At 46.9% G+C, this 11,803-nt stretch overlaps 1 protein-coding gene across 1 annotated transcript; it reads left to right on the top strand.

Moving 5' to 3' along the window:
* Positions 1-201: 201 nt before the first annotated feature.
* Positions 202-11,443, top strand: LUZP1 (leucine zipper protein 1). The gene is made up of 3 exons (XM_008931421.3): positions 202-3,510; positions 7,608-7,772; positions 9,260-11,443. Exons 1-3 carry the CDS (start codon positions 349-351, stop codon positions 9,293-9,295), a joined length of 3,363 nt encoding a protein of 1,120 aa, XP_008929669.1. The 5' UTR covers positions 202-348; the 3' UTR covers positions 9,296-11,443.
* The last annotated feature ends 360 nt before the right edge of the window (positions 11,444-11,803 follow it).

Genomic DNA, 11,803 nt, shown 5'->3' on the forward strand with positions numbered 1-11,803 from the left:
ACCAGCAGGGGAGGGCACTTCCTGCCCTCAGATATTGGGAGCAAGCTATTTTTGGGAACCCTGTATAACCGAAGTAAGTGGACTGTGGGTCTTCTCTGCAGTTTCTTTTCTCCTAATTTAGCACTCAGAAATGTGTTTAATTAAGAAGTTACTTAGATGAACATTTATAGTCAAGCTTACATAGTGAGAATACTTTATATTCTGAGCTCTTATATTGATTTATAACATTTTTTCTTTCAGAGTGAGATTGCCTCTGTTCAAAGGAACGATAACATACCAGAAATACACAAGGTCTACACCCTTCACCCAGACTAAGCAAAGCTTTCACCTAAAAGAAATAAAATAAACATGGCAGAATTTACAGGTTACAAGGAAACCTCAAATCGGCACCTACGTTTCAAGTTGCAGAGCCTTAGTCGCCGCCTTGATGAACTGGAGGAAGCAACCAAAAATCTGCAGAAAGCAGAGGATGAACTGCTTGACCTCCAGGACAAAGTTATCCAGGCAGAAGGCAGCAACTCCAGCATGCTGGCTGACATCGAAGCCCTGCGGAAAAGAGTACTGAAGATTGAAGGCAAGGATGAAGAAATTAGAAAGGCTGAAGAGCTTTGCAGATTAATGAAAGAAAAACTTGAAGAGGAGGAGAGCCTCACTCGAGAGCTGAAGTCAGAAATTGAACACCTTCAGAGGAGAATGGCAGAGCTGGAGAAGCTGGAGGAGGCCTTCGGGAGGAGCAAGAATGACTGTACACAGCTGTGTCTTAGCCTCAATGAAGAAAAGAACTTGACCAAAAAGATATCTACAGAATTAGAAATACTTAGAGTGAAAGTGAAAGAACTGGAAGCATCTGAGGACAGGCTAGATAAAACTGAGCAGAGCTTAACGGGTGAGCTAGAAAAGCTGAAATCCTTAGCTATGAGCTTTATCACAGAAAGAAAACATTTTAATGAAAGAGAAAAGCAGAATGAAAAAATAATCCAGGAGCTAACACAGAAACTAGAACAAAACAATAAACTAAATAGGGCAGATCAAACTAGAAATGCATCCAACTTGCTAGAAAGGTCATCCAACAATCTCCTGGACAGAAATGATTTGAGAATTGAAGATGACTTGACTTCTGCACTGCCTTCTAAGGAGACCAGGAGGAAGGGAAGTGTGGATTACCTGAAACATGTAGAAAATGAAACCAGGAATAAATCAGAAAACCAAAAGAATAAAAACCAGGAAGACAACAAAGTGAAAGATCTCACCCAAGAAATTGAGAAACTTAAAACTCAGATCAAACGTTTTGAATCTTTAGAAGAAGAACTTAAAAAAGTAAGAGCCAAAAACAATGACCTGCAAGACAGTTACTTGAGTGAACAGAATAAAAACAAACTCTTAACAGGTCAGCTAGAAGAAATAAAAATGCAAATAAAAAAACAGAAAGATCTGGAGAATGGAGAGGTTGAAAATGAAGATACAAGCTTTACCAGCAGGGGAAAACATGACCGACCTAAATACAGAGGTGTCACGGCTGACTTGACAGCTGCCAAGCACAAGCCAAGGGAGCTCTCGCCACAGCAGCGCCGGGAAAGAGCACGGAACAGAGACTTCTCTGTCAGTAATGACAGTTACAGCCATGGTGGTAAGCAGGTGTCCAGTTCAAGCTTAATGAACAGAAAAGCGGGAAAAACATCTGGTGCATCTGCCCTTTCGGACGCTGCTGTCACAGATACAAAAAGACTGGAAGAGAAATCTTTAGTTTCCACTATTTCTCCTGGTCAGAAGGAAGGCTACGTCATGCAGAATGAGGGGAGGAGATCCAAAGAGCAGCCATCTGTCCTCAGCCGATATCCTCCTGCTGCACAGGAGCAGAAGTCTTGGAAAGCACCTTCCAAATCTGTTGGTGACACAAGCCTGAGATCCAAGGCTGAAAAGCCATCTCAGGTGCTCCGTGGCAGCTGCCAAAATGGTGCTGACACACGGGATGAAAAGTCAAGCAAAGAAGAATCAATGGTTTCTTTGGCTGAGAAGCTGAAAACAAGCCAGGCTGAAGTTAGTGACTGCACGGGGGACACGCAGCTCGCAAGGGGTAACCACACCTCTTCCAATGGCACAGCTTCGGCATACAGGTACCATCTGTCCTCCCATGTGTCAGCCTCAGACTCTGCTGGCTCTAAAGTAGAAGCAGTGAACACTTTTGCTGCGTCACACAGACAGCCCTTGGAGGGGAGGGCTAAAAGGGCAATAATCTCCCAGGAAAAAGAAGTCACAGACACATCTCTTGAAAGTGTGAAGTTTTCAATACTAACAAAGCGTTCCCATCGCTCCAGGAGTCAGGAAGACATTCTGCAGATTCTCACAGGTTTTGATAAAGAAGAGACAGAGCAGTCTTCAAGTTCAGCAACAGATCATGTAAACGTGGGTTTAAAAACTGACTCCAAGACAATCCAGAGTAACCAGGAAAAGCTTAATTCAGATGAAGAATCAGGAAGAGGCAAAAAAACAACCACTCAGTCAGATTTTGAGACAAGAAAGAAAGTCAGTTCCAAGCAGTTCTCCAATTCTAGAGGAGTTTTTAGAGCATCACTTTTTGAAAATGAGAAAAACACTGTAAATGATGAAGACTCCACCAAGTGTATAAAACCATCGGATGCCAGCACTGGAGGATTGAAATCCAGAAGGTCGTTCAGCCCGAGAGAAGCTCTGAGGTCAAAAGCCATCATTAAACCTGCAATTGTTGAGAAGGATATGAAGGCAGTCATGGGAGGGACTGTTTCGGAGGCAGAGTCAGAAAAACAGAAGTCTGTTTTTAAAATGGTAACAAATAAAATGACAAGCAGCATCACAATCTTCCCTTCTGAGCCAACAGCTCCAAGGACCACTGCAGATATACCAGCAAAGGAAAGGCATGTTACCAGCAGCAACATCAGAGCAGCCTCAAATGAGCCTTCACAATCAATAACAAACAATGTCCCCACACCCTTTGAGATATCGATTAATAAAAGTGCTCTGAAATTATCTGAGATGGACAGAAGTGGAGAGGCAGTGCCGAGAAGTAAAGCTGAAACAGTGGTCTCCAGAAGCAGCATTATGCTAAAGACTTCTGAACTCACAGAGAGGAACAGTGAACTGCCTTCAGAGACAATCAGCTGGAAGAGCCATGGCTCTTCAGATGCAGCTTCATCTGAAACAAAGCATGCCGCTATGAGAAGTTCCTGGAGAACAAGACAAGGCTTACATTCCCTGGAGGACTCTCAAACTGAAGTGGAGAAAAGTGCAGCTTCCAGTACTACAAACTTGTGTAGGTCTTCAGTGGACCTCTCCGAAGTGGAAGGGAATAGTGCAAGAACAGACTCCCTGGAGCAGGCCTCAGCAAGGACCAGTGCCACGGCTAATTCTTGGAGTGCCCCTGAACTGGGGTCCCGAAGGACCAAAAGTAACTTAAGTGCATCTGAACTGCTGACACGCAGGAGCTATGCAAGTGATCCTACAGCAGCTGCTGCTTGGCACCGGACTGCGCTACCTGTAAGTGTTCTGTATCCAACACTCTTCTCTTTCAGTTGATGAGGTTTTCCACGTTGCCTGGTAGTTGTAGGATGCGTGATTTGAAATTCTTACAGCTTATTTCCTAAGTGCTGCCTCTCCCAGCTCCTGCTATCTTCAGTGCAGCATCTCATATGTGAATTACCAGATTTAGCCTTATTGAAATTAGATCCATCTGCTTTTGGGTCTTGTACTGCCATATGAATAACTACATAGTAGCATTTAGTCTTGCCAAGATTAGAGAAGACATAGTCATAGCTTAAGTAGGACATGGTATGCTTTTCAGAGTGGCTTTGCATGGCATTTTTGACTTGGAGTAGCAATGAAAAAATGCTGGAAGTGAGCAGACTTGAGTGGGGTTGTACCTCAGGCAGAGCTGTAGCTCTGTAGAGATAGAGATAGAGGCAACTGTAGAGATAGAGCTCTTTTTGGTAAGAGCTGCATGGTTTCCTCACGTGAAACCAGACTCTGGTCTGGAAATGCTCCCTGGGCATTTCCTAAACAGATGAGTGGTGGCTGGTAACACAAGGCTGCTCCCTCCTTGGTCTGCGCCCGTATTCTACAAGGATGGCTGTGCTCTTTTCCTGTTCCTTTGGCTGGCACCAATGAGGGGTGTCCCTCAAAGCAGTGACACATGTAGATATATCTGGTCTGGTGAGCTGTGTTTGCCACTGGAGCTGCAGGCTCTGGCAGATTTCAAGTGAGCTCACTGCCCTCCAGGCCATTAAACACCACACTAGTTCTTGCTGCAACTCCTGCCTCTGCTATTGATTTAGCACGGCTCTGAGCAGCTGCTGCCATTGCCAGTCTGCAGGAAAAACCCAGCTGGGTTATCCAACAGTGCTGGTGACAGAGGGGACAGATTCCTAACTGAATGATTCTGGCATTGACGAAGATGAGGCGGTGGAGATAGGAAAGGAGTTTTACATTTTCAAAACTTCTACTTCTCTGATGATGAGAAGCACAGAAGAATTTGTGCTCTGCTTTGCAGAGAGCCTGTCACTTGGTGTTACAAAGTGCAGGCTGGCCTTCCAGCTATATTGTGACACTGAGAATAAATCATCTCCCTGGCCAGGGTGGGTCACAGGCAATCTGTACTGCTCTTTCATGAATCCAAGCAGAGCTGATATGATTGAAGTTGCCCTTTTGCATAACAACAGCTTATGTGCTTGGGAAATGGGAGATCCATTCCTGGGCCTCCCTGTATCCCAGGAGTTTCAATTCACAGCACCCACAACCTTAACTCTCACAGCTGACTTGACTCTCTCCACTTGCAGCTGGGTTCACATGTGGTTGGTCATGGAGCTGTAAACGGTAGGCACTGATTTCTTTTCCATTTTCCCCCTGACAGCCCACCCAGGGCTGAGTGTAGCTCTGCAGTATGTTCTGCAGGTGCTCTCAAGGTCACTGTCAAATCAAATTTGCCAGCTATGTGGTGTACATTCACAGCAGCTGAAGTGTACCTCACAGCGCAACCTGACCTCTGTGTGGTTATCCCAAGTTATCCAAAGGATTAGCTGACTTCCAGCCTTGCCCATGTCTCCAGGGACAGGCAGTAAGGAGAGCAATCGCGTTGTTAGTTCACACAGGGCTGTTAAGAGTTGAGCTCAGTCTCTCTGATGCAGTCTCTCTCGGCATCACTTTGCAATAAACTCACCCTTGACACTACATAGTCACAAACCTGAATTCTTGGTCATAAAGTAAGTATGTTTTTAGCTTGTAAATGAGGAGTATGAAGTTAACCTAAAAGACTGTAGATACATAGGTGTACTAGATATACCAAATGGTATGTATTTGGGCAACTTAAATTATTGCATATGCCCTTGGAAAAGAACCCTTTGAAGGGTATCTTCAGGCTTATAATATGCCTCATATCACAGCAGGCTGTTTCTGCTGAGATTTATGTTTCATTTAAAGATGTAGCTGTTTCTCTGGCAGAAGGCTAGGCACTGCTCTGTGCTGACATTCAGCTGTCCTGTGCAGGTATCGCTGTCATCTCTTTCCAGCTCTGCTGTCCACAGTGGAGATTCCCTTAACAATCTGATTTGGGAAACACAAGACCTGTGCTGGTTTTGCCAAAATCCGTGTGCCTCTCCTCCATTGCAGCCTTCCCTTCCTTGCTGCTGATGTAGGCAAATGTCCCTAATGAAGCTACAGGAGTTACTGACAGTCCTTTGCAATACCTGTGCTGCAGAAGCAGCAGTTCTCTGTAACACTGCTTTGGGAGCTCCAGGGAGCAGGATGGGTGCTGCAGCCTGGGGACCAGCTCCCTCTGGTGCTGGCAGTCAACCTCCTCAAGCTCCCTAAAGACCTGAGGCAACACAAGACCTTGAGCAGTCATTCTGTTGGGCTTCATGGTTCAGATATTTCTCTGATCTGATGTTTGACTGATGAAAATTAGTGCGAAGGCACTGGCAGGCAGTGAGCAGATGAGCAGCAGCAATGCCAGATGAATGCGTAGTTTTCTTATGCCTCTGACATTAACAGAACTGGAGCTGGGCTGTGTGCTGCACATATTAGACAAAACCTTAAAGGCAGGCTTGTCTTCAAAGGAAGCCCTCATACCTTCTTATGATGGGTGGCTCATCCCTGACAATGTCCAGGGATGTGCTGCCTCTCGCCCCTTCTCTCCCCTGCTTTGGGGACTGATGTGCAGTGCATCTGTGATGGGTTGACCCTGGCTGGATGCCAGGCTCCCACCAAAGCCCCTCGATCACTCCTCTCTGTAACTGGACACGGGAGAGAAAATATGATGAAAAGTTCATGAGGGGAGATAAGGGCAGGGAGAGATCACTCACAGATTACTGTCACAAGCAAAAAGAGACTTGACTTGGAGAAATTAATTGAATTTATTACCAATCAAAATTAGAGGAGGATAATGAGAAGTAAAACAAATCTTAAAAACACCTTCCCCCTACACCTTCCTCCTTCCTGGACTCCCCTTTCTACTTCCAGGACTCCACCTCCTCACCCCCAGTAATGTAAGGAGATGGGTAATAGGGGTTGTAGTCAGTTCATCACATGTTGTTTCTGCCACTGCTCCAGGAGAGGAGTCCTTCCCCTTCTCCAGCGTGGGATCCCTGCCCTGGGCTACAGTTCTTCATGAACTTTTCCAACATGGGTCACTTTCCCATGAGGTGCAGTCCTTCAGGAACAGGCTGCTCCAGCATAGGTCCCCCAAGGGGTCACAAATCCTACCAGTATATGAGCTCCTCTCCTCATAGGTCAGCAGGACCCTACTCCATAGTGGGCTTCCCACATGGTCACAGCTTCCTTTGGGATCCACCTGCATTAGGGGCTCCTTCACAGGCTGCAGGTGGATCTCAACAACCCTGTGGACCTCCACGGGCTGCAGAAGACTGCTTCGCCACAGTCTTCACCATGGGCTGCAGGGGAATCTCTGCTCCAGTGCCTGGAGCACCTCCTCCCCGTCCTTCTGCACTGACCTTGGTGTCTGCAGAGCTGTTTCTCACATATTCTCACTCCTCTCTTCCCTGGCCACAATTACTTCTGTACAGTGACTTTTTTTCCTTATTAAATATGTTATCAGAGATGCTGTTACTTTCTCTGATTGGCTCAGCCTTGGCCAGTGGCATGTCTATCTTGGAGCCAGCTGGCACTGGCTTTGATGGACATGGGGAAAGCTTCTAGCAGCTTCTCACAGAAGCCAGCCCAGTAGCTCCCCCCCTAGCAAAACCTGGCCACGCAAACCCAACACAGCATCCATCATCTTTTCACTCCTGCTCACTCCACATAAGCTTCTACTTAAGCAGCCAGCTACATCACATCAGTGGTTTCATCTTTCCTTGGACCTCAGTAACCTTGTCCAAGGGATCTATTCTGTTTTGTGATTCTGCATCCATAACTTGGGTTAAAAATACTGGATTTTTTAAAAAATCTTTATGAAATAGTGTACATAAGTGAGGCCATGCCATAGCTGGTCTGGTGCCCCAAGTCCCTCCTTGCCAAAGGGACTCAAGACAGTACCTCACACCACAAACCCAGGACTAGAAGCCCAGCGTTATTCCAGGCCTTTCAGAGTCCCCAGGTCCCAACCCTTTTTATTTTCCTTTGCACAGGATGAAAGCAAGGATTTTGTGTCCAGTTCCAGGAGGAAGCAGTACAGCTCTTCTGAGTACCTCTTGCAGGCTGACATTCCAGGGAAAAGGCCAGCCACCAAGGTGGAGCTGCAGGACCCTGAATCCAACTCCCCTGCACAACCAGGTCTTCAAGCAGAGGAGCAGGTATGTGAGGGGAGGTAGTTACAAAGCAAGAAGCCAATATCTGAACTGACATCCAAGTAACATAACTTAGAGAGCTTGTCCAAAAAGAAAGTATACCTTGTAGAAAAAATCCAGTCTGAAGTTAGCACTTCCCAGGGGTGGAGTGGCTGCTGTATTTTCTGTTGTAAACTTGTTTCAGCTAGCTTTATGGCTAAAAATATTCTCCAAGGACTAAGAGGCACTGCATCTAGTCATGCTGTGGTACACGAGTCAATCAGGGATGGAAAAAAACATTTGGAGAGACAAAAGCAGAGTCCCAGCTTCAGCTGGCTGCTGTATTACTGGAGTGCTTCTCTGCTGCTACATACTTGCTGCTCTGCTTCCTAAAATACATCCTTCTGGACACACAATTGCAAAATGGCCCACATTATAGTGACTATGACCTATTGTCTGAAATATGAAAAAAGTATGTATTACAGCCTCTTCACAAGGGGCTTCCTTCTGAGGATATAGAGGTCCAGGCAGACATTCATTCTCAGGTGCACAGGCATGCTTGTGTCTGTACAAAAGACTTCCTTTTTCTCCTGGCATTCCCTCTTGGCCTGTGCAGCTGCCGAGAGCAAAGTGTATCTTTCAATTTATGGATCGTCTACAGCAGGAAATACGTAAGACCCCAAACCCGTTGCCAGTGTATGTCACTGGACATGCACAGTTGCTGAGTCTTGCCATGAGAGCAGCAGGACTGCAGCAAGGCAACTGAATGCCCTACAGAGTCATACCTTATGGTGAGTGACAGAATTAAGATCCCAGAGGTCCATGGTCCCAGCTGACCTTCGCAGACTGGCACTTGAAGAAAGGTAGTGTTGGCAGCAGAGGTTAGTGAACTGACACTGTCCTTGTGGGTAGCTGAGGAAAGCGGCACCCCAGCAATGCTCTTATGTGGTCATCAAGAGGTGTTACGTAGGCAATATTCACCTGGCCCGGTGCAGAGTCCCATACCTGAGACTGTGTTGTGCTTTCTTTGTCTGCACAGACTGGATCAACAGCAAATATAAACTTGGGTAACATCCCTGTAACATACACACCATCATCTGGGTCTGCTGTCTTGCCCAGACCTCCATCAGCTGTAGCAGAAGCCTGAACACCACAAAAGGTGTGCTCTGACATTAAATCAACTCCAGCGCCTCTGTTGTCAGGTGTTCTGCATCCCACTTCCAGGACCCACATGCTGGATGTGGAAATGGGTGCGGGGTATCCTACAGCATAAAAAAAGCTATGTGAGGCAGGGCCAGGTCCCTTTGCTTTGGGCTTATTCCCAGCTGGCAGAACCTCTGTCTTCCAAACCCATCCTGTCACTGCTCTTCTCCACCCTACCATTGGACTGGGATCCTGGTGGGATTTGGGGTGGTTGCCAAAGGCATTTGCAATCCTTTTCCGCAGAGTAGAAATGCTTGTGGGGCAGCTGCAGGTCCTGGCCAGTCTGTGACGCTGTGGGTTGTCTCTTACAGGGCACTTCCCGGGCCTGCCGGACATCTCGGAGATGAGCTGCATTCCCTTCTGGTCAGTGAAAACAGTGGAGCAAGAGGCAGAATAGTACCAAGCTCACAGGCATCACACCCGTTTGTAACCTCTCCAGAGGCTTCAGCTAGTCTGAAACCACTTTTGTAATGCGATTTGAAAGGTACAGGAGCTTTACCAGTGAATTCTTCTTCTTCATTGCTGAAGAGGCAGCTGCAGAGACTTTGCTCAGGGGACTCCCTTTTCTCATCTCTGTACCTGCAATCTTCCATGTAGGATGATAAGTCTGTCTCCATATGGAAACTCTGACTACATAGCCTCTCTGAACAATGGTACTCCCTGGACAAGAGAGAATTTTTTGTTAACCACTTACATTCACACAAGATCCCAGCAGTGTCCCTATGACTACATCCAACCCATGACAGCTGTCCTCCACAATTGAAAGCTTTCAGTTCCTAGAGACATTTTGCATTCTCCTAATACCCCCTTTTGGCTGGGGTAGTGGTCACCTCAGTGTTCCCAGCACCCTCTCTCTCTAGGCAGGAGGAGACCATTCCCCACTGGTTGCTTGTTGCTTTACACATTGAGAGGGAAGGAGAACAGAAAATGTTGTTTAGAAGCAGTTTGTTCCCTGTTGCTGTCAGTCTCTGCAATGAGCCTTGCATGACCTACTCATCACCAGTTGAGATCCCACACCAAGAAGTCATCCAGTGAGCCAAACCAGTGTTGCAGCAGCAACAGTTCCTCCTGCCTGGGACTGGAGTGCCATTTACCTGAAGCTTTATGTCTGTCACACTCTGCAGGCAACAGCTCTGCAGCTCATTTTTAGCAGTTGAGCCATAAGAGAAAAAGAAACAAGTGCTTTTCCTCACAGACAAGCAGAATGTCCTTGTTCCTTCCCAAAACAGAGTGGAGACAGCAGGATTGAACCCTAAGCTGATCTCCAGTATGGTTACAGCCTCGATCTGTGCTCTATCTGCCATCTACTGTGCCTGGGACTCAAGTGTGGTCAGAGACTGCTTCAAATACAGAGATGTGTCCCCCTGTCAGTGCCCCCAGGCCACGGAATGCAGTTGGTGTCACTGTCAGGCAGACACTGCCCCTGCAGCTCCAGGAGGTGTTCAGGTGCTGGAGCAACATCTGCCCTGAGCAGGGTTATTGCTCCTGGCTTGCACAGGCAGGGCTTGGCTAGTCCTTCTTTTCTATTCCACCCCCCAGCTGCTGGGCTGGCCTGTACACAAACAGCACTGACCCCCCCTAGTGCTTCCTGCTGCTTGTGCTTTTCTGCAGAGGGACAGGGATAATATGCCAGAAGGAAAAGGTCCCTGATCCGTTTCTGAGGTCCTGTGGAAAGAGCTGCACCCCAGCAGCTCCCATGTCTGAGTTGCACCCCACACTCATTCCCATATCCCGCCTCCAGAGAAGCAGGTATCACAGCTGTGTGCCTGCCTGTACTGCGCATCCCTGTGCTGCAGCTCCTCCCTGGCTGCAAAATATCTATGAAAACACAAAGATGTGTTTCAGTGACATGATTATTTTTTATGAAGATTGTTTGGAGGAAGGGAAAAATTATTTTTGAAAAAAAGTGTTTCCTTTTGCAATTTTTAAGATATTTTCTCAAATTCATATTTTTAACCCTTCGTTTTGTTCTTTTATATGTCATGACGTATAAGTCTCAAGTTGCATAACAAAGATAATGCTTCTAAATTAGTACTGAGTGGCAGCTCTATAGTAATCTTTAAATTATATTAAAATAAATTATATGAACCATTCTCTGTTACCATTGACATGGTAACAATGCTAGTAGAACAAGATAATGGGGAAAAAATTTAAATTCAAAATACAAACTAAAAGAAAGTGAAATTCTGAAGCTAAATTCAGATTTCTGAACTGCTTCCCCATGTGTTTATCAGGAAGGATTGGAAATCCTTGCAGATTGTTCAATGGGAAACCACAGTTTCTTTGTAACAATCCTCTGCAATGGCCATGTCCCTCCTAAGCACCCTGCTCTGCTCAGCACTCACTGTATGTCAGGATCACTGCCACCACCCAAAATCAGATGGATTGCCAGCAGCACTTGCCTCCCGATGCTGTGCTGCCCCCACAGCAGATCTGGCCCTGCAGCCTGCCCAGCAGTGCCCAGCTCAGCACTGCTCCATGGGGCTGCTGCAGCCTGTCCACCGCAGAGTGCTGCGTCTCTTTACCCCTTCTTTTCATGTTCCCCTCAAAACTAAACCTGCTGTCTCAGCAGTCCAAATGCCTCATGCAGTACCTGCTTGCTTAACCTGGGAGCAGCTGGGAAGCACCTTGGCATGTAGCTGCCTCTTCAGTTGTCACAGGGATTATTTCCCTCTCTGTGCATTCCCAAACCTGCTGCTAAGCAGCTCTCCAGCTGTATAACCTGTACCAGTCACAGTCACCGTGGGCATTGCAGTTGTGCCTCCAGAGAGCTGGCATGTTGGGGGGCTCCCCTTGCCCTGGGTCACTGCTGCCCAGGACTTGCAGCTCGTCGTACACACCGTGGGACAGCATGT

Source organism: Manacus vitellinus, unplaced genomic scaffold, assembly GCF_001715985.3.
Source record: "Manacus vitellinus isolate BGI_N305 unplaced genomic scaffold, ASM171598v3 scaffold_75_pilon, whole genome shotgun sequence".
Classification (NCBI taxonomy): domain Eukaryota; kingdom Metazoa; phylum Chordata; class Aves; order Passeriformes; family Pipridae; genus Manacus; species Manacus vitellinus.

Excerpts from the sequence above, each read along its gene's own strand:
- LUZP1 (XM_008931421.3), top strand. The coding sequence starts at position 349 with ATGGCAGAATTTACAGGTTACAAGGAAACCTCAAATCGGCACCTACGT. Across the intron at positions 3,511-7,607 it reads GGCACCGGACTGCGCTACCT|GATGAAAGCAAGGATTTTGT; the intron begins GTAAGTGTTCTG and ends TCCTTTGCACAG. Across the intron at positions 7,773-9,259 it reads GTCTTCAAGCAGAGGAGCAG|GGCACTTCCCGGGCCTGCCG; the intron begins GTATGTGAGGGG and ends TGTCTCTTACAG.